This window comes from Rhinopithecus roxellana, chromosome 14 (assembly GCF_007565055.1).
Source record: "Rhinopithecus roxellana isolate Shanxi Qingling chromosome 14, ASM756505v1, whole genome shotgun sequence".
Classification (NCBI taxonomy): Eukaryota; Metazoa; Chordata; class Mammalia; order Primates; family Cercopithecidae; genus Rhinopithecus; species Rhinopithecus roxellana.
In genome coordinates, this window is record NC_044562.1 from 92485406 (window position 1) to 92504862 (window position 19457).

The following is a 19457-nucleotide window of genomic DNA, read 5'->3' on the forward strand; positions in this document are numbered from 1 at the left end:
AGTACGTCACCATCATCAAAGACCAGACGCAGATAAAACCACAAAGATGGGGAAGAAGCAGGGCAGAAAAGCTGGAAATTCAAGAAATAAGAGCGCATCTCCCCCTGCAAAGGAGCGCAGCTCATCGCCAGCAACGGATCAAAGCTGGTCAGAGAATGACTTTGACGAGATGAGAGAAGAAGGCTTCAGTCCATCAAACTTCTCAGAGCTAAAGGAGGAATTACGTACCCAGCACAAAGAAACTAAAAATCTTGAAAAAAGAGTGGAAGAACTGACAGCTAGACTAATTAATGCAGAGAAGGTCAAAAATGAAATGACAGAGATGAAAACCATGACACGAGAAATACGTGACAAATCCACAAGTTTCAGTAACTGACTCGATCAACTGGAAGAAAGAGTATCAGCGATTGAGGATCAAATGAATGAAATGAAGCGAGAAGAGAAACCAAAAGAAAAAAGAAGAAAAAGAAATGAACAAATCCTCCAAGAAGTATGGGATTATGTAAAAAGACCAAATCTACGTCTGATTGGGGTGCCTGAAAGTGAGGGGGAAAATGGAACCAAGTTGGAAAACACTCTTCAGGATATCATCCAGGAGAACTTCCCCAACCTAGTAGGGCAGGCCAACATTCAAATTCAGGAAATACAGAGAACGCCACAAAGATACTCCTCCAGAAGAGCAACTCCAAGACACATAATTGCCAGATTCACCAAAGTTGAAATGAAGGAAAAAATCTTAAGGGCAGCCAGAGAGAAAGGTCGGGTTACCCACAAAGAGAAGCCCATCAGACTAACAGCAGACCTCTCGGCAGAAACTCTACAAGCCAGAAGAGAGTGGGGGCCAATATTCAATGTTGTTAAATAAAAGAATTTTCAACCCAGAATTTCATATCCAGCCAAACTAAGTTTCATCAGTGAAGGAGAAATAAAATCCTTTACAGATAAGCAAATGCTTAGAGATTTTGTCACCACCAGGCCTGCCTTACAAGAGACCCTGAAGGAAGCCCTAAACATGGAAAGGAACAACCGGTACCAGCCATTGCAAAAACATGCCAAAATGTAAAGACCATCAAGGCTAGGAAGAAACTGCATCAACTAATGAGCAAAATAACCAGTTAATATCATAATGGCAGGAACAAGTTCACACATAACAATATTAACCTTAAATGTTAATGGACTAAATGCTCCAATTAAAAGACACAGACTGGCAAACTGGATAAAGAGTCAAGACCCATCAGTCTGCTGTATTCAGGAGACCCATCTCACATGCAGAGACATATATAGGCTCCAAATAAAGGGATGGAGGAAGATCTACCAAGCAAATGGAGAACCAAAAAAAGCAGGGATTGCAATCCTAGTCTCTGATAAAATAGACTTTAAACCATCAAAGATCAAAAGAGACAAAGAAGGCCATTACATAATGGTAAAGGGATCAATTCAACAGGAAGAGCTAACTCTCCTAAATATATATGCACCCAATACAGGAGCACCCAGATTCATAAAGCAAGTCCTTAGAGACTTACAAAGAGACTTAGACTCCCATACAATAATAATGGGAGACTTCAACACTCCACTGTCAACATTAGACAGATCAAAGAGACAGAAAGTTAACAAGGATATCCAGGAATTGAACTCATCTCTGCACCAAGCGGACCTAATAGACATCTATAGAACTCTCCACCCCAAATCATCAGAATATACATTCTTCTCAGCACCACATCGCACTTATTCCAAAATTGACCACATAATTGGAAGTAAAGCACTCCTTAGCAAATGTAAAAGAACAGAAATTATAACAAACTGTCTCTCAGACCACAGTGCAATCAAACTAGAACTCAGGACTAAGAAACTCAATCAAAACCGCGCAACTACATGGAAACTGAACAACCTGCTCCTGAATGACTACTGGGTACATAACGAAATGAAGGCAGAAATAAAGATGTTCTTTGAAACCAATGAGAACAAAGATACAACATACCACAATCTCTGGGACACATTTAAAGCAGTGTGTAGAGGGAAATTTATAGCACTAAATGCCCACAAGAGAAAGCTGGAAAGATCTAAAATTGACACTCTAACATCACAATTAAAAGAACTAGAGAAGCAAGAGCAAACACATTCAAAAGCTAGCAGAAGGCAAGAAATAACTAAGATCAGAGCAGAACTGAAGGAGATAGAGACACAAAAAACCCTCCAAAAAATCAATGAATCCAGGAGTTGGTTTTTTGAAAAAATCAACAAAATTGACAGACCGCTAGCAAGACTAATAAAGAAGAAAAGAGAGAAGAATCAAATAGACGCAATAAAAAATGATAAAGGGGATATTACCACGGACCCCACAGAAATACAAACTACCATCAGAGAATACTATAAACACCTCTACGCAAATCAACTAGAAAATCTAGAAGAAATGGATAATTTCCTGGACACTTACACTCTTCCAAGACTAAACCAGAAAGAAGTTGAATCCCTGAATAGACCAATAACAAGCTCTGAGATTGAGGCAATAATTAATAGACTACCAACCAAAAAAGTCCAGGACCAGATGGATTCACAGCTGAATTCTACCAGAGGTACAAGGAGGAGCTGGTACCATTCCTTCTGAAACTCTTCCAATCAATTGAAAAAGAGGGAATCCTCCCTAACTCATTTTATGAGGCCAACATCATCCTGATACCAAAGCCTGGCAGAGACACAACAAAAAAAGAGAATTTTAGACCAATATCCCTGATGAACATCGATGCAAAAATCCTCAATAAAATACTGGCAAACCAAATCCAGCAGCACATCAAAAAGCTTATCCACCATGATCAAGTGGGCTTCATCCCTGGGATGCAAGGCTGGTTCAACATTCGCAAATCAATAAATGTAATCCAGCATATAAACAGAACCAAAGACAAGAACCACATGATTATCTCAATAGATGCAGAAAAGGCTTTTGACAAAATTCAACAGCCCTTCATGCTAAAAACGCTCAATATATTCGGTATTGATGGAACGTACCTCAAAATAATAAGAGCTATTTATGACAAACCCACAGCCAATATCATACTGAACGGGAAAAAACTGGAAAAATTCCCTTTGAAAACTGGCACAAGACAGGGATGCCCTCTCTCACCACTCCTATTCAACATAGTGTTGGAAGTTCTGGCTAGGGCAATCAGGCAAGAGAAAGAAATCAAGGGTATCCAGTTAGGAAAAGAAGAAGTCAAATTGTCCCTGTTTGCAGATGACATGATTGTATATTTAGAAAACCCCATTGTCTCAGCCCAAAATCTCTTTAAGCTGATAAGCAACTTCAGCAAAGTCTCAGGATACAAAATCAATGTGCAAAAATCACAAGCATTCTTATACACCAGTAACAGACAAACAGAGAGCCAAATCAGGAATGAACTTCCATTCACAATTGCTTCAAAGAGAATAAAATACCTAGGAATCGAACTTACAAGGGATGTAAAGGACCTCTTCAAGGAGAACTACAAACCACTGCTCAGTGAAATAAAAGAAGACACTAACAAATGGAAGAGCATACCATGCTCATGGATAGGAAGAATCAATATCGTGAAAATGGCCATACTGCCCAAGGTTATTTATAGATTCAATGCCATCCCCATCAAGCTACCAATGAGTTTCTTCACAGAATTGGAAAAAACGGCTTTAAAGTTCATATGGAACCAAAAAAGAGCCCGCATTGCCAAGACAATCCTAAGTAATAAGAACAACGCTGGAGGCGTCACGCTACCTGACTTCAAACTATACTACAAGGCCACAGTAACCAAAACAGCATGGTACTGGTACGAAAACAGAGATATAGACCAATGGAACCAAACAGAGTCCTCAGAAATAATACCACACATTTACAGCCATCTGATCTTTGACAAACCTGAGAGAAACAAGAAATGGGGAAAGGACTCCCTATTTAATAAATGGTGCTGGGAAAATTGGCTGACCATAAGTAGAAAGCTGAAACTGGATCCTTTCCTTACTCCTTATACGAAAATTAATTCAAGATGGATTAGAGACTTAAATGTTAGACCTAATACCATAAAAACCCTAGAAGAAAACCTAGGTAGTACCATTCAGGACATAGGCATGGGCAAGGACTTCATGTCTAAAACACCAAAAGCAACGGCAGCAAAAGCCAAAATTGACAAATGGGATATGATTAAACTAAAGAGCTTCTGCACAGCAAAAGAAACTACCATTAGAGTGAACAGGCAACCTAGAGAATGGGAGAAAATTTTTGCAATCTACTCATCTGACAAAGGGCTACTCTCCAGAATCTACAAAGAACTCAAACAAATTTACAAGAAAAAAAACAAACAACCCCATCAAAAAGTGGGCAAAGGATATGAACAGACATTTCTCAAAAGAAGACATTCATACAGCCAACAGATGAAAAAATGCTCATCATCACTTGCCATCAGAGAAATGCAAATCAAAACCACAATGAGATACCATCTCACACCAGTTAGAATGGCAATCATTAAAAAGTCAGGCAACAACAGGTCCTGGAGAGGATGTGGAGAAATAGGGACACTTTTACACTGTTGGTGGGATTGTAAACTAGTTCAACCATTATGGAAAACAGTATGGTGATTCCTCAAGGATCTAGAACTAGATGTACCATATGACCCAGCCATCCCACTACTGGGTATATACCCAAAGGATTAGAAATCATGCTGCTATAAAGACACATGCACACGTATGTTTATTGCGGCACTATTCACAATAGCAAAGACTTGGAATCAACCCAAATGTCCATCTGTGACAGACTGGATTAAGAAAATGTGGCACATATACACCATGGAATATTATGCAGCCATAAAAAAGGATGAGTTTGCGTCCTTTGTAGGGACATGGATGCAGCTGGAAGCCATCATTCTTAGCAAACTATCACAAGAACAGAAAACCAAACACTGCATGTTCTCACTCATAGGTGGGAACTGAACAATGAGATCACTTGGACTTGGGAAGGGGAACATCACACACCGGGGCCTATCATGGGGAGGGGGGAGGGGAGAGGGATTGCATTGGGAGTTATACCTGATATAAATGATGAATTGAGGGGTGCTGACGTGTTGATGGGTGCAGCACACCAACATGGCACAAGTATACATATGTAACAAACCTGCACGTTATGCACATGTACCCTAGAACTTAAAGTATAATAATAAAAAAAAAAAGTACTAACTTTTTTGTTTTAACAACTGTACTTTAAAAATGTTGATTCATTCTTGCCCTTCCATTGCAATTGTTTTTAAATGAAGGTAAATGATTTCAATCTGGAATACAAGGTTCTTTTCTTAGTTTAAGGTTTTGGGTTTTTGGGGGGATTTGATTTGTTTTTTCAAAAAATGCAGTAGACAGATGTTGTCATAGAATGATTGGAAGACCCTGAGAGGATTTGTTGAGGATAATTCTCCCCCTCAATCAGGTGCCATCTTGCCTGGGGTCCCACCCTATTCCAGGGAAACATCTGCTCTGCACCCTGAAGTCAAGCTTTGGGTTTGGGACCTTGGTGTTGATAATATCCCAGGAGGCCATACCAAGGGCCCCATTAGAAGCATGTGGAGGCAGAAGCCAACATCTGGTCATGATTAATCCTCTCAACACCCTGGACTAATGTGGACTGGCCTTGGGCCCCAGCCAGCTACCGCTGGGAAAGCCAGCCCACTTTCTCATGCTTCTCTCATATTCTTCAGTGGCTAGTTCATTCCTTTGCTTTGGCTTTCTTACTTTTCCTCTGTATTCATTAGAATTTTAGAGGTAACAGGGCAGTTGGGGGGAGGGTTTAACAAAAAATTTGCCAAGCCAAGTGGATTAGCCACACAACATTGCCAGTAATCATGGCAGAGAAAGTACCCAGGCACCAGTGAATATACCACAGGGGATGAACTACAAGGTCATTGGACCACCCAGAAATCATAAATATGCTTTAGAGGACACATGGAGTAGCCTACAGCATACGTAACGACCCCTCACTCCAAAGAATTATCTGGCTCAAATGCACAATTGTGGAAAGACCCTGGCGTAAATATTTGTTTTTTAAAAATGAGGATCTGTAGCTTTTATTAGATTCTCCAAGAAGTCTAAGGGCCCGTAAAGACTAAGAATCACTAGCAGATTGTTTGAAAACATGGGCTGCAGAGTGACCCAGACCTAGTTCACATCTCCTTTTAGAAACATGACTTGTAACAATTCATTTAAACTCTCTGACTGCAATTTCTTCTTTTATAAAATGGGGGCAGCAATCTCAAATATACAGGGTTTCTGTAAGGAGTAAATTGTCTACTATATGTAAAGGGTTTAGCATGATATGCACAGAGTAGAGACTCTTTGTCATTAATATAGTGCGTTTAATAATCTCTAGAAGTCTGAATTTAGAAGCAACGTATCATAAAGGATTCATGTCATTAACCTTAGAGATGAGGAGACCTGGCTATGACCATACCCTTTGACAAGTCACTTAATTTCTCTGGGCCTTCATCTTTACATCTCCTAAATAGCAGAGAGTAGCATTTATATCACAGGGTTGCTGTAAGAAAAGAATGGGCAAATATACGCAAAAGATGTGCACAAGGACTAGCTTTCGTTAGGTGTTCAGTAAAAGGGAGATGTCATACTCGAAGGTCTTGTCTCCTGGTCCTCTGTGCATCCTACTGTGATAGGACCAGCTAAAGCTGATGAGATTGAAACCATGCTAGGACGTGGAGAAGACCTAACCTCGTACCAGGTTTTTTCATTCTGAACTGCACTGAAGAAGTTACATTTTGTCTTTACTCTGTTCTCCTGATTCTTTTTAATATGTTTTCCTTCCCTTTGGGAATTTCCTTTACTCCTTTCTAGCTTGAGGGTGGAGTTGGTTATGGGGGGATGCCAGAAGCGGGGAACATAATTGAAGTCTTTTTGCTTAGGAGTCTGATGGGAGTAATATAGGAAGAAAAAAGGGTGAGAGAGAGAGAGAGAGAGAGAGAGAGAGAGAGAGCGAGGAGTGTGTGTGTGAGAGAGAGACAGAGAGAGAGAGAATATTGCAAGCATGACCCAGATGAAATAAATACCCTAGAATTACCAAGTAACATCCTTGAATATTTGAATTCATTTATGTAAAGTCAATTGAAAGTTAATATTCTTATGCCTAAATATTTACTAGAATATAAAATTAATTTTAAAAACCATATAAAGCTAATTTTCTTTGTCAAAATTATTCCAAAGCAAATGGGACATACACAGTTTTGAGGGAGATTTGATGAGTTTTTGAATAATGAATTCCTCATTGACTCAACTTCATTTTAGGTCAAGACTAGACATAGACATGCATGTATGGATGTCTAGCTAAGTAGGTAGACACGCTTTTTTTTCTGCCCTCTGTGTTGCTCTGCCATGCCCCTGCACCGTTTCCTGTCTCCATGTCTTTTGTTGTGTGTCTAGATTTTATATTGTCTTCCCTTCCAGGAGACATCTGGTGGCATATTGTCCTCTCTGGTTCTGAAAGTCTTTTTTTCTTGAAGCATTACCCCTTTAGGAACTAGTCATCTTCATCTATGTAGAATATGGAATGGTTTAGTGAATAGGGACGCTGTGGAATTCGGAACTTGGGCTATTCTGTTCCAACTCTGACCTTAACTAGCTGAACAAGTCTAATATCCGTGGAAGTGCCTTATCCTAATAGGTGTTCGATAAATGGTTTCTCATCCTCTCTGGGCATCACATTATTCATCTGTAAACGGAAGAGGTTGGACGAGATGACCTCTAAGGACCCGTCCAGCTCTAAATTCTGTGATTATATTCTAAATGTTAGGACAACATGGTGCTTACTGGCATCACCATTAATGAAATTACACATCATTTATCTTATAAAGAAAAAGCACACACCAATAACAACAGACCAGCCAAGCCTGACAATGAGAGTGTGTGGATTTTTATTGCGCCCACAACTCTCTGATGATGCTTGTGATGAATGTGAATGTCTTTGAAAAAAAATTTCAGCTGCTCTGAGGTGACCCGAACTGTCTTTTTGTTTGGGACTTGGTTATAGAAAACATGTCCTATTTCAGTGTCATTCTGCATGCTTGAGATTTAGAATGTAACTGAAAAAAAAAAAAAAAAAGAAGTTTGTGCTTAATAACTATTGATGTATTTTACCAAAAAAAAATGTTCTCCTATCTTCTTGTCTGTTGTCTACCTCTTCACTCTGACCTTGTCTCATGCTTCACAGAAAAGGCTCACAACAGGTTACCAGGTGGGATCTCACTCATATTTCCTTCCCTCCATCTCTAGAGGTAGCCATAAAGCTTCCATCTTTATCTTGTTTCTTCCTGTCGTAGCAGATGAGGTGTCCTGCCAAGACAAAGCACTGCAAAATCTGAACATTTCCTGTTAACAGGACTAAGACCAGGAACTGGATTCGACTCTTCTGCTTCCTCCTCCTCTTTAAAAACCACACACCAGTCTCCATTCATCCGAAAATGATTTTTAGTAACAAGATTCAGTCCAGTAGTGCTCCTTTCTTATATGACAATAGAGCAGAATAATTTCTCCAGTTGTATTTCACTTCACATAATGAAACCATTCAGGGTGTTTTTGTCATATCCCCCCCACCTTTGTTTTGAGACAGAGTTTCGCTTTCGTTGCCCAGGTTGGAGTGCAGTGGCCTAATCTTGGCTCACCACAACCTCGGCCTCCCCGGTTCAAGCGATTCTCCTGCCTCAGCATCCCGAGTAGCTGGGATTATAGGCATGTACCACCATGCCCGGCTAATTCTGTATTTTAAGTAGAGACAGGGTTTCTCCATGTTGGTCAGGCTGGTCTCGAACTCCTGACCTCAGGGGATCCGCCCACCTCGGCCTCCCAGAGTGCTGGGATTACAGGTGTGAGCCACCGCACCCGGCCTGTCATATCCCATTTCATGTAGCCTTATGCTTTTTTGTGCCTCACTCAAAATTGGATAATAGAAGCGAAGAGATTTCTTTCTTGTTTGGCCTTTCCTGTAAATCTCATTTCCAGACTCGCTTCAAATTAGGGTAAAGGTTAAGTGAAATGGGAAAACAAGAGGAAGGCAGGGGACATTAAGCTCTGAGGAGGCAGTCCACTTAAACGGTTTATATCTCTGACTTGATGCCCTTGTCTATTGATCCCATTACCCTGCCATCTCCATTTCTTCCCCAAGTGGGTGTGCCCTCCTGTGGGCGGCCCCTGCAATCCCACGTGGCTAACACCTTCTCCAGCAGGCAGCATGGGTAGTGTGTCTTCACGAGGGCATTGGCTCTGGGGAACAGCAGCTCTCACCCCACCCTCCCTTTTCTCCTCTGTCAGCAGAGGGACTTCCTCGGGCCATTTGCTACTGCATTAGTCCAAATTTAACGACCTGTCCACACGGTTTCCCTCCCAAAGCTGTCTGGTTGGTTTCTATTGTTCAGTGTGTGTGTCTGGCTATCTCCTTTATTAGGAAGATTTTTTCTTTTACATTTCATTCTGTTAATTTGACCACAAATCCCAGATACTTCTCACCATAAGAACTCTGTAGTATTTTCCTTTCCCTAATTTAGTGTTGCACAGTTGAAGTCTAGAGATAAGAAACAAAGGGAATTGTCATGGAAGAACTAAAGAGTCAAGATTCATGGAAACCTTTGACTCGCTTTCGTGGCCTGGAACAAGTTACGTTTTGTGTCTCAGTTTCCTTTTCTGTAAAATGTTTCTGAAAATCTTAAATTCTTAGGTTCTATGAGAATCACTAGGGTAATTTATGGAAGAATTCTCTGTGAGGGTAAACGGTTATACACACCTATGGTTATTTCTGTTCACTTTATTAGCAGCAGCAGCATAACATTCCTAATCACAACTGTGCCTCATAGCAAGAACTTTCTACATGAGTGTAGAATGGGTAGAGAGCATGTCCCCCGAGTCTGACTGTCAGCATTTCAAGTGTCTTTGTTCCCGGACTGCCTTTGGGGAAATGCACTGTGATCCCTTCAAGTTCTTTTCTAGGCAGGGCAGGCATCCCAGTGTGTCAGCCACTAATCTAGGCCTCTGCTTATGAGGGACTTCTGGCTGGAGCTGGTCAGTGCCTCATTCACTCGAAAGTCTGGGCTGCCTATTCATATGCCGAGGTTCTTTACTTTGTAGTAAGTGGTATTTCTTCCTGAAGATGCTGGTTGAAAGTACTCATTCATCAGAGCCTCCTCGAGAAAACCTTGACAATTCTTTTTGTTAAACTTTTTCACCAGAAGATATCAGGGCAAATTGGTCGTTTTCTACACACCTCTGTGTTCTTTGGCAGATGAGCAACTTTGTGGTTGTGTTAAATACAATTATGTGGTTGTTCTTTTTAGTACTGTTCAATAGAGCTGGCAATATCAGGAGACACATTACTACTGTCAAGCACACAGCATTTATGCATGATGCCTGTCTGTGCCTGAAAAGGAAATTCTCCTTTCGTTGTGCCTACCTCCTTTGGTTTCCAAACCGCCTTCCCTTGAGTCAACAACATGGTCTCTGCCAGAGCAAATGGCAGAATCAGGTCAGATTAGCATGCTTGCCAAAGATTTAGGTAAGAGGCATTATACAAATGTCTAAATTATTGCAGCTCAGGACTCTAAGATTTCTAAAATATACTTTCACACAATTCATTATTGCTGGTATTTTTGACTGTTTGATAAGCTCCAGAGCCTTTTTCTGCCATGGAAAATAAATCACTACTAACAGCTGGGGGATTTTTTTGTTTTGTTTTTTCATTTTTAAACTTGAACTTCTCTACAAAACACCACGTCATCACCATACTTTTCTCTGTTGAATTCTGTTTTTCTTTCTTCTGCCTTAGGATGGTCGTCTGCGAATGAATGACCAGCTGATTGCAGTTAATGGAGAATCTCTTTTAGGAAAATCCAACCACGAAGCTATGGAAACACTTAGGCGGTCAATGTCCATGGAGGGAAACATCCGAGGAATGATCCAGTTGGTGATTTTGAGGAGGCCAGAGAGACCAATGGAGGTGATGCGAATCTTGATTCTCCTCAGCAAGTTGCCCAAATTGCCACCAGAATATGCAGACTTCCATTCCTATTGTGGTAGCTAGATGCATATTGAGAAAATATGCCCCAGAAGAGCTTTGATGGATTGATGTGGGGAATAGGTGGTTGTATATTTTAGGTATAATAGCAAGGTGTAAAAATGTGCATATAAAGTAAGTCATTTATCAGATGTAACAGGTCTATAATTTCTAGTTTTTTCCCCCAGAAATTCCAAGAGCTCTGAACTTGTTCATAAACATCTTTATATACTTTTTTGGTTGATATGCTAGCAGTGTCCATACCTTAGAAGGTGTCTAATCACATGTGTACAATGTTTAATGTAGAGATCATTATAATGCAATCAGCTCTCTGTATTCTCTTCCATAATCTGCATATAAATAATACAGACCTGAGACTTAACTAATTTAACATTTGATTTATTAAACAAGCTGCTTGCTCATGTGATTAAATAAATGGGAGTCTTGTTTCTTGAAATCTTTTATTTTTTTTATAAGTTTTTTAAAATATCAAGAATATTTTCACTTACACATGGAGTCTAAGTGTATGATAACTTTAATAATAATATTCCTAACATTATACATATAAACATAAAAATACCTAAAACATTATTTTCTCTTATATGAAGAATAATTATTAAATGCTCATAAAATAATTTTAGAAAAAGGTAAGAAGAAAAAGTTAATAGTATTAAAAGTTAAGAAAAACATCAGCAAATCACACATTTTCTCATATCAGGATATTCTCTAAGGCCAGATTGTGTTTGTGTAATACAATAATATACAAAATTTAAAAAAAAACTATTAAAAAAACTAATATAAAATACTAGTTTTAATAAAGAGTTCAGCTTAAAAATTGAAAAATGAAAGCTTTATCAAGTTAATCAGGAGTTAATGGTAGTGGGCTCATTGTAGTTAAAAGCTTCAGCTCTGGAGTTTCGAATTGCTTAGGTTACAATCCTAGATTTGCCATTTCCTGGCTGTGTAAGTACATGCATAATTGAGTGCTCGGTATTCATAGATGACAGATATTGTTGTCTGTTTTATCCCTTAATGTGTCCTTGGTTCCCACATGTAGTAGATGCTTAATAAATATTGAGTCAATGAAAATGTCACATCTGAGACCTATTTCATCTCAGAGAGTAAACTTGAGTGCTAAAGTTATAAGCTCTATCTTACTTTGTTCTGTTATCAGCTATTGGAAAGGAGTAGCTGTACCTTTTATACTCTCCTTTATATAAGCTTATAGATGTTAAATGCATTTAAATTGGCCAATTACTGGAGACTAAATATAATAAACTTATTTTCAACATTTGTGTCTGCTTAAGTGACAGTGTTCCATAAATATTTAATGGGCTTTACTTATGTACCTAGTTATAACACCCTTATCTGCTACTTCCTGCCCTGAGAGAATTGGCCCCATCTGGTTTAGGATGGTTCTTACTCTAGAGCCTTAGGACTCCACGGAACCCATTTATTGGAGAGAGTTGAAAGGATGAACTGCGAATGCCTGAGTCATCCCTTCTGTGCATCTGCATATCGGATCTCCCTTAAGACTTTTTTTTTTTTTTTTTTTTGACTATATATTTTTTTAATTTTTAAAGTCGATACATAAAAGCTATACATATTTGTGGTATACAACATATTTTGAAACATGTACACACTGTAGAATGACTAATTAACATATGTATTACCTCAAATATGTTTTATTTGAGGTTAGAACACTTGAAATGTCATCAAAAAGTGGGGAAAGGATATGAAAAGACTTTTTAAACAAAGATACTTCAACTAATAGAAGAGTCTGAAAGAAACTGCTATACCATAACATACCTGTGCAGATAGCAAAAGTTAAAAAAGAAATAACTATGCTTCTAAAAGAGTTAGTAGGTGGCAGCAGATAGGCGTTATATATTTTGACTCATTGAGTTGGCACACTGTACTATTTGCATTGCCCTTTACTGCAGGTATTTTCATTTTAATTCTCACACTCTGGGGTGGATTGGCATTATTCCATCAGAAGAAAGTATGAAACTCTCATTTGTTGCCCGCCATCGAAAGTGTCATGTTAGTATAGATCACCAGGGAACTGATCAAGAATAAGAACTGGGTCAAAAAGCAGTTTCTATGAGGACATTTAAACAAGATCCATTTTTAGTTTCCCTAATATTTACATGCTTTCCATGGGGAATGAGCAGACACTGGACTCTCAGCTACTGAGCATCTCTGCAGTACCCATGAAGATTAAAGAGCATTATTTCTTATAAAGACAGAAGACTAATGTACAGTTTATCTTTATTAAATTGAAAAAAAATTGCAACTATTTGATCTTCAAATCTGTGTTTCACTGTGTCAGAGCATATTTTGTGTGCTCATGCTTTTTGCTGTATTCTCTGGTGGAACAGCACTTGCCCTCCAGTACAATAAAAAGCATCCATAACCTAAAAAAAGGTCTCAGCACTGTTGATACATTCAGGCAAATCAATTAGTTAGATTTGCCAGGAATACCAAAATGGTTGCTTGAACATTATATTGATATTTCAAAATCTGAAGAAGCTACTTAAGAAAAGTCAAAATATATAGTTGTTGGGGTTTTTCCCACATTACCCAGATGTACAAGATATGTAAACAGTTTTGATGAGGACCTTGTGAAGAATACATAATGAGCCCCGATTGAATCAGAATCATTTTAAACAGAAACATATTTTTCAAAGGATGAGCTTGAGGTTCAATTGTAATTCTATTTGAGCCTAGAGACTTGGTATTAAAAAATGGGTTATGACCTGATTTTGTTTTTCCTTTCCCCAAAACATTTCCCTCCCTGCTGCTGCCAGCTCATCGTGGCAAAAGCAGAATATGTTTAAAAATCCATTATATTTTTTATTGGCTGGGACACTAATGGAGGGCTCTGCGACGGCTCTATTTTACAGGCTGAATACTTTAATTAGGCTAGTTACTGATCAGTTGTTGGGATATTGATTGTGTCATTTATCAAAGAGCTGGGGAAGCAGAAAAAAAATTTTTTGTTCTTGTTGTTATTGTTAAATCAAAGCACAAGGCTGTGCAAAGCAAGCCCTAGCTCTCTTTCCTGCTACAGCTACAGTTTTAATTTAGGACTAGCTTGCCTCCTATACCAGGCTCAGTTTGACTGGGTGTGGGAAAAGTGTTACAAGCCTTGACAAAAAGCTAAAGGACCTTCAGCAGCTGAAAACATTTTAATTATTAAGAATACAAAAATGGAATGTTTTATTTGTTTGACTAGCTAGACACTGAATTTTTATAACCAAAGAGGAAAATATAAATCCAGTGCATTGGTTTAGGCAAATGCTATTCTCAGAAGAGCTTTGGGAATCAGATGGGTGCTGCTGTTTGTGGTACATTCTTCTCACAAATGGTCAAGGGAAAAGTCATGAGATGGCTTCCAAATCATTTACCTCCTTAAAATCTGTTATTGAGACAAATAATACGAAGAAGAGCAAACCCCAATTCTCTTTGCTGCAACCTTTTTGAAAAAAATAGTTAAGAGTTCTCTATAATCAACTTCCTCCAATAATTCCCTCTTCAGCACCTGTGGAAGATGGATCATGGGGTGTTATTCTAGACACAGCAGTTTTCAGAAAACTGTGAATGTGTTTACAGACTGTAAAAATCAAAATAGGAAGGGGAAATATAGGGGGGAAAACCCTCAGGAGAACTGCTGTCTGGCGTTGTCACAGCCGTTTGATTTAGCTCCTGGCCAAAGACCTAGTATCTGCACAGAGACACACTGGTGGCATTTCAGAGGTGAACCTGCTTGAGTTCTGACTTGTCCTAGAGCATATGCACTTAGGCGCAGAGAGAGAGAGGAACCAGCTGGTTGGCAGAGAAACACCCTTGGCATGAACTGTATTCTTGTGTTGACACTGCCACAAGCTGTACTCCCAGATGGAAGAAAATTTGAAAGAAGCCAGTTGTAAGTGGTAAAAGAGAATAATAAAGTTAATCCTCTTTTGTGTTGGCTATCAGCACTCCTAATCCTTAGCACCACATTGTCAGTACTTTTTATTTTATACTCAAAGATGTTTTCACTGATAGGGCCATTTTGAGTTTCCAGAGTTGAGGACTTAAGTGTAATAGACTCTTGAAAGACTATTCATACAGCGATCATTCTTTCACTTTGCTTCAACTGACCAAGTTTGAACATATTAAAAATGCAAATGTAATTTTTACTTTTATCTCTTAGGATCCTGCAGAGTGTGGGGCATTTTCCAAGCCATGCTTTGAGAACTGTCAAAATGCTGTAACCACCTCTAGGCGAAATGATAACAGTACCCTGCATCCACTTGGCGCTTACAGTCCACAAGACAAACAGAAAGGTAAGAGTCTATCCATTTTTATCCACTGCAAATGGAGTGAGAAAACACAAAAATGCCTTTTTATCTAAAAAAAAAAAAAAAAAAAAAAAAGGAGTAAAGGGGAGTTAATTAGACTAAGTGCAGACTTTGTTAATCAGAGTCACAAACACTGAGAGATTGGGGCGAGAGCTGACTCAGAATTTGTGAATCAGATTCCTGGCAATGTCTCTAGTTTAAGTGACACTTTCTGTGCTTGCTGCCCCAAACATGGAGGGTTATATATAAAACAAATGATCACTGGAGAATCAAAGATGGCAAACTGTTATTTTTTAAGCTCTTCTAATATTGGAAGTTACCAAGTGTAAATAACTACCAACATTTTTAAATGTATGGATTTGTAATCCATAAAATGGTCATAGCGTGATTCACAGAATATACTCGATTCTAATATAAGCGTGGTATATGGGTAAATATCCTAACCTGAAACCATCTTGTGATGGTTGGAATGTTCTTGTTATTGTCTTGCTACACTGTCTTCCCTTATTATCTGATGTGGATCACATTTCTAGCCAACTCCAGATGTAAAAAATCTGGGTTTTCCTCTTGGATTTTTAAAAAATATACTTCAGGTCACCAAGAAAATTGTTTCATCTCCCTGTATCTCTTTTCTTTAATAACATGAATTTTTTTATTACAAAAGCAATACATATTCATTGCAGAAAATTTAGAGAAAAGAAATAAAAAGAAAATTTAATTTTACTCGTACTTCTGTCTATCAAAGATCCTAATCAATAACATTTTATGCATATCTTTCAGGACTCTTTAATGAAAATATTTATACAAAAAATGAAATAATGAAATGTATGTAATGTTTAGGAAATTGTTTTTTAAAATTAGCACATTATATGCCTCTTAGTCATTGAATACTCTTCTACAATATCATATTCAGTAGTTGCATAGTGTCTTTTGACGGTAAGTACCATATATCATGTAATCAGTTCCTATATTTTGAACACTTAAGATGTTATCATAATTTAACTATGTGGAAACAAGTTCCAAGCTGTGAAATTACTCCATCATAACATACTTATAAATCTGAGGTGGCTCTAGAATTAAATTGTCTCATTAGAATGGGATGTTGTTTATTCCTTGGAATTCCTCCATTTTAGCGAGAGTAGTAGCAACAGCTGCTACCATTTATTAAGTGTTTGCTGTCTGTTAGATACTGTGTTGAGCAATTTGCATGCAGACTCAAAGTGGGTAATATTATCTTCATTTCACAAATAAAGATCTAGAAAGTCAGAGAGAGTGAATAATTTACTCAAGAATGCATATTTGATACATGCAGAGTCTGGATTCAATCCTTGTCTCCCTGTCTTCAGTTTCTCTTCCAAACCACAGCAGGTGTCTGACTTACATTGGTTACTGGTCTCTTGAAACTATTGGAGTCCTTTCACCTACTGAGAATGCCCATTAGAAGCTGACTTTAGACCGGGCACGGTGGCTCACGCCTGTAATCCCAGCACTTTCAGAGGCCGAGGAGGGCAGATCACCTAAGGTCGAGAGTTCGAGGCCAACATGGCAAAACCCTGTCTCTACTAAAAAAAAAAAAAAAAAATGTGTGTGTGTGTATGTGTACATATATGTATAAAATTAGCCAGTTGTGATGGCACATGCCTGTAATCCCAGCTGCTCCGGGGGGAAAAAAAAGAAGAAGCTGACTTTACTTAGCATACAGATTTAAAAAATACTCAATATTTTGTCTTTTCTCATCAAAAAAAAATTATTGTGATGGGCACCTGTAGTCCCAGCTACCCGGGAGGCTGAGGCAGGAGAATGGTGTGAACCTGGGAGGCGGAGCTTGCAGTGAGCCAAGATCGTGCCACTGCACTCCAGCCTGGGCAACAGAGCAAGGAGATTCCATCGCAAAAAAAAAAAAAGAAAGAAAGAAAGAAATTAAAAGTTTTCTTGACAGAGCAAGATTGCCTTCTGAAATCTTAAATTGCAATAGCAAAAGAGCCTGGGAAAGGAATGGCAAGTTGTCTGCAAAATAAAACAGCCTTCTTTCTACCTTATGATCACGAATGTGGACATCTGTATTAAAATATCTAGACTTTATGTAACTTAATTGGCATTTAATTCTCTAGTAACATGTGGCCTAGTTACACCAATGACATCTATCTAAGTCTAGAGTTTAATTCCTAGTTACACCAATGACATCTAAATGAACAGTAAGTACCTTTTGTTTCATTTTTAGTATCTGTAAAATACAGTTATGTGCCACATAATGACATTTTGGTCTACAAGAGACCACATATATCATGGTGGTCCCGTAAGATTATAATGGAGCTGAAAAATTCCTAATGCTATAGTATCCTTTTTATCATCATTTTAGAGTACACTTCTACTTATTTTTTTAAAAAAAGTAACTGTAAACAGCCACAGGCAGTTCCTTTAGGAGGTATCCAGAAGAAGGCGTTGTTATCATAGGAAATGACAGCTCTGTGCCTGTTACTGCCCCTGAAGACCTTCCAGTGGGATAAGATGTGAAGGTGGAAGACAGTGATATTGATAATCCTGACCCTATCCAGGCCTAGGCTAATGTGTGCTTGTGTCTCAGTTTTTACCAAAAAAGTTTAAAAGGTTAAAAGAAGTATAATAGAAAAAGCTTATAGGGTAAAGATATAAAGAAAAAATATGTTTCTACAGCTGTACAATGTGTTTGTGTTTTAAGCTGTTGTTACATAATATTCAAAAAGTTAAATTCAAAATTATAAAGTAACAAAGTTACGGAGATTATTGAAGAAAGAAAATATTTTTTAGAAATGTAGTGTAACCTAAGTGCATTGTGTCTATAATGTCTACAGTAGCGTACAGTAGTGTTCTAGGCCTTCAGATTTACTAGCATGTCCTCACTCACTGACTCACCCAGAGCAACTTCCAGTCCTGCAAGCTCCATTCATGGTAAGTATCCTATGCAGGTGTACCATTTTTTATCTTTTATACTGTGTTTTCACTGTAGCTTTTCTGTTTAGATACACAAATACCATTGTGCTGTAATTGCCTACAATATTCAGTAAATGCTGTACAGGATTGTAGCCCAGGAGCAATAGCTATACCATAGAGCTTATGAGAGTAAGTAGGCTAATCCTTCTAGGTTTAAGTAAGTACACTATGATGTTGATGCAAGGACAAAATTGCCTAACAGTGCTTTTCTCAGAATATATCCTCATTAAGTGGCACACGATGTATTTTCAGAAGACATTGAGATACTTAAGTAAATGAAATAATATCTCTGCAAAGAATAGCAAAGGCTAAACTAATAAAACCATGGAAGTAGTTAATGTGTAAGGATACATCCAGAAAAAAGTAAATAAATAAGAAAATCCATTCCATGCACTTGCTGAAAATACAATACAGTAATAATTTCATTTGGAACTTCAATAGAACGTTCAGACTTTGTATATCTTTGGTACAAATAGAGTCCTTTGGGCCCAAGTGGCCCCAGACAACCACTGGGAGATTTTGTCTGTTCTTTTCTTCCCAGGACATAGATTTAGTTAGAACAATTTTTACGTCAGTGAAAAAAATATATTAATTAACTATCTGCAAGTTTCCTGTTTCTCTTTCTTCCCCACCTCAATTTTCCAACTTAGCATAGCAAATGTATTTAAGAAGTGACTCCATTAAACATTATTTTTTTCAAAAGTAGAGAAAATCTATTCTTATATTTTCTTTGTGGATCTGTGCAACAATGCTAGATTATAAGATTTAGGCCTATCAAAACGCAGACTCATTACATTTTCATTGTTAGAGGCCAGTAGATGGAATTTTCTTACTTTTTCTGTAAGCCTATTGATTTAGAGACCAAAAAATTATAGCAGAATTTATAAACATGATGCTATAAAAGAGCACGGCCATCACCTCTTTTTAACATTAATGACATTTTATATTTAGGGGACTATTGGGAGTTCCTGAATTTCAGATCCATGTCAGATGGTAACAGGCCACTAAGGCTTATAAAACCTGAGTGTTGACTGCCGTTACCAATTTTTTCAAGCATCTTCTTTAGAAAAGCAAGATTAACTTGACAAAGTGTA

General features: G+C 38.2%; 1 protein-coding gene across 3 annotated transcripts in view; it reads left to right on the plus strand.

Moving 5' to 3' along the window:
• Nucleotides 1-19457, plus strand: part of PARD3B (par-3 family cell polarity regulator beta) — a 1146560-nt gene that overhangs the window by 674443 nt on the left and 452660 nt on the right. For all 3 annotated transcript variants that reach the window (XM_010352639.2, XM_030916822.1, XM_010352640.2), the window contains 2 exons: nt 10820-10990; nt 15246-15378. In XM_010352639.2, coding sequence (XP_010350941.1) covers nt 10820-10990; nt 15246-15378 — 304 coding nt within the window. The remainder of the gene's footprint in view (nt 1-10819; nt 10991-15245; nt 15379-19457) is intronic.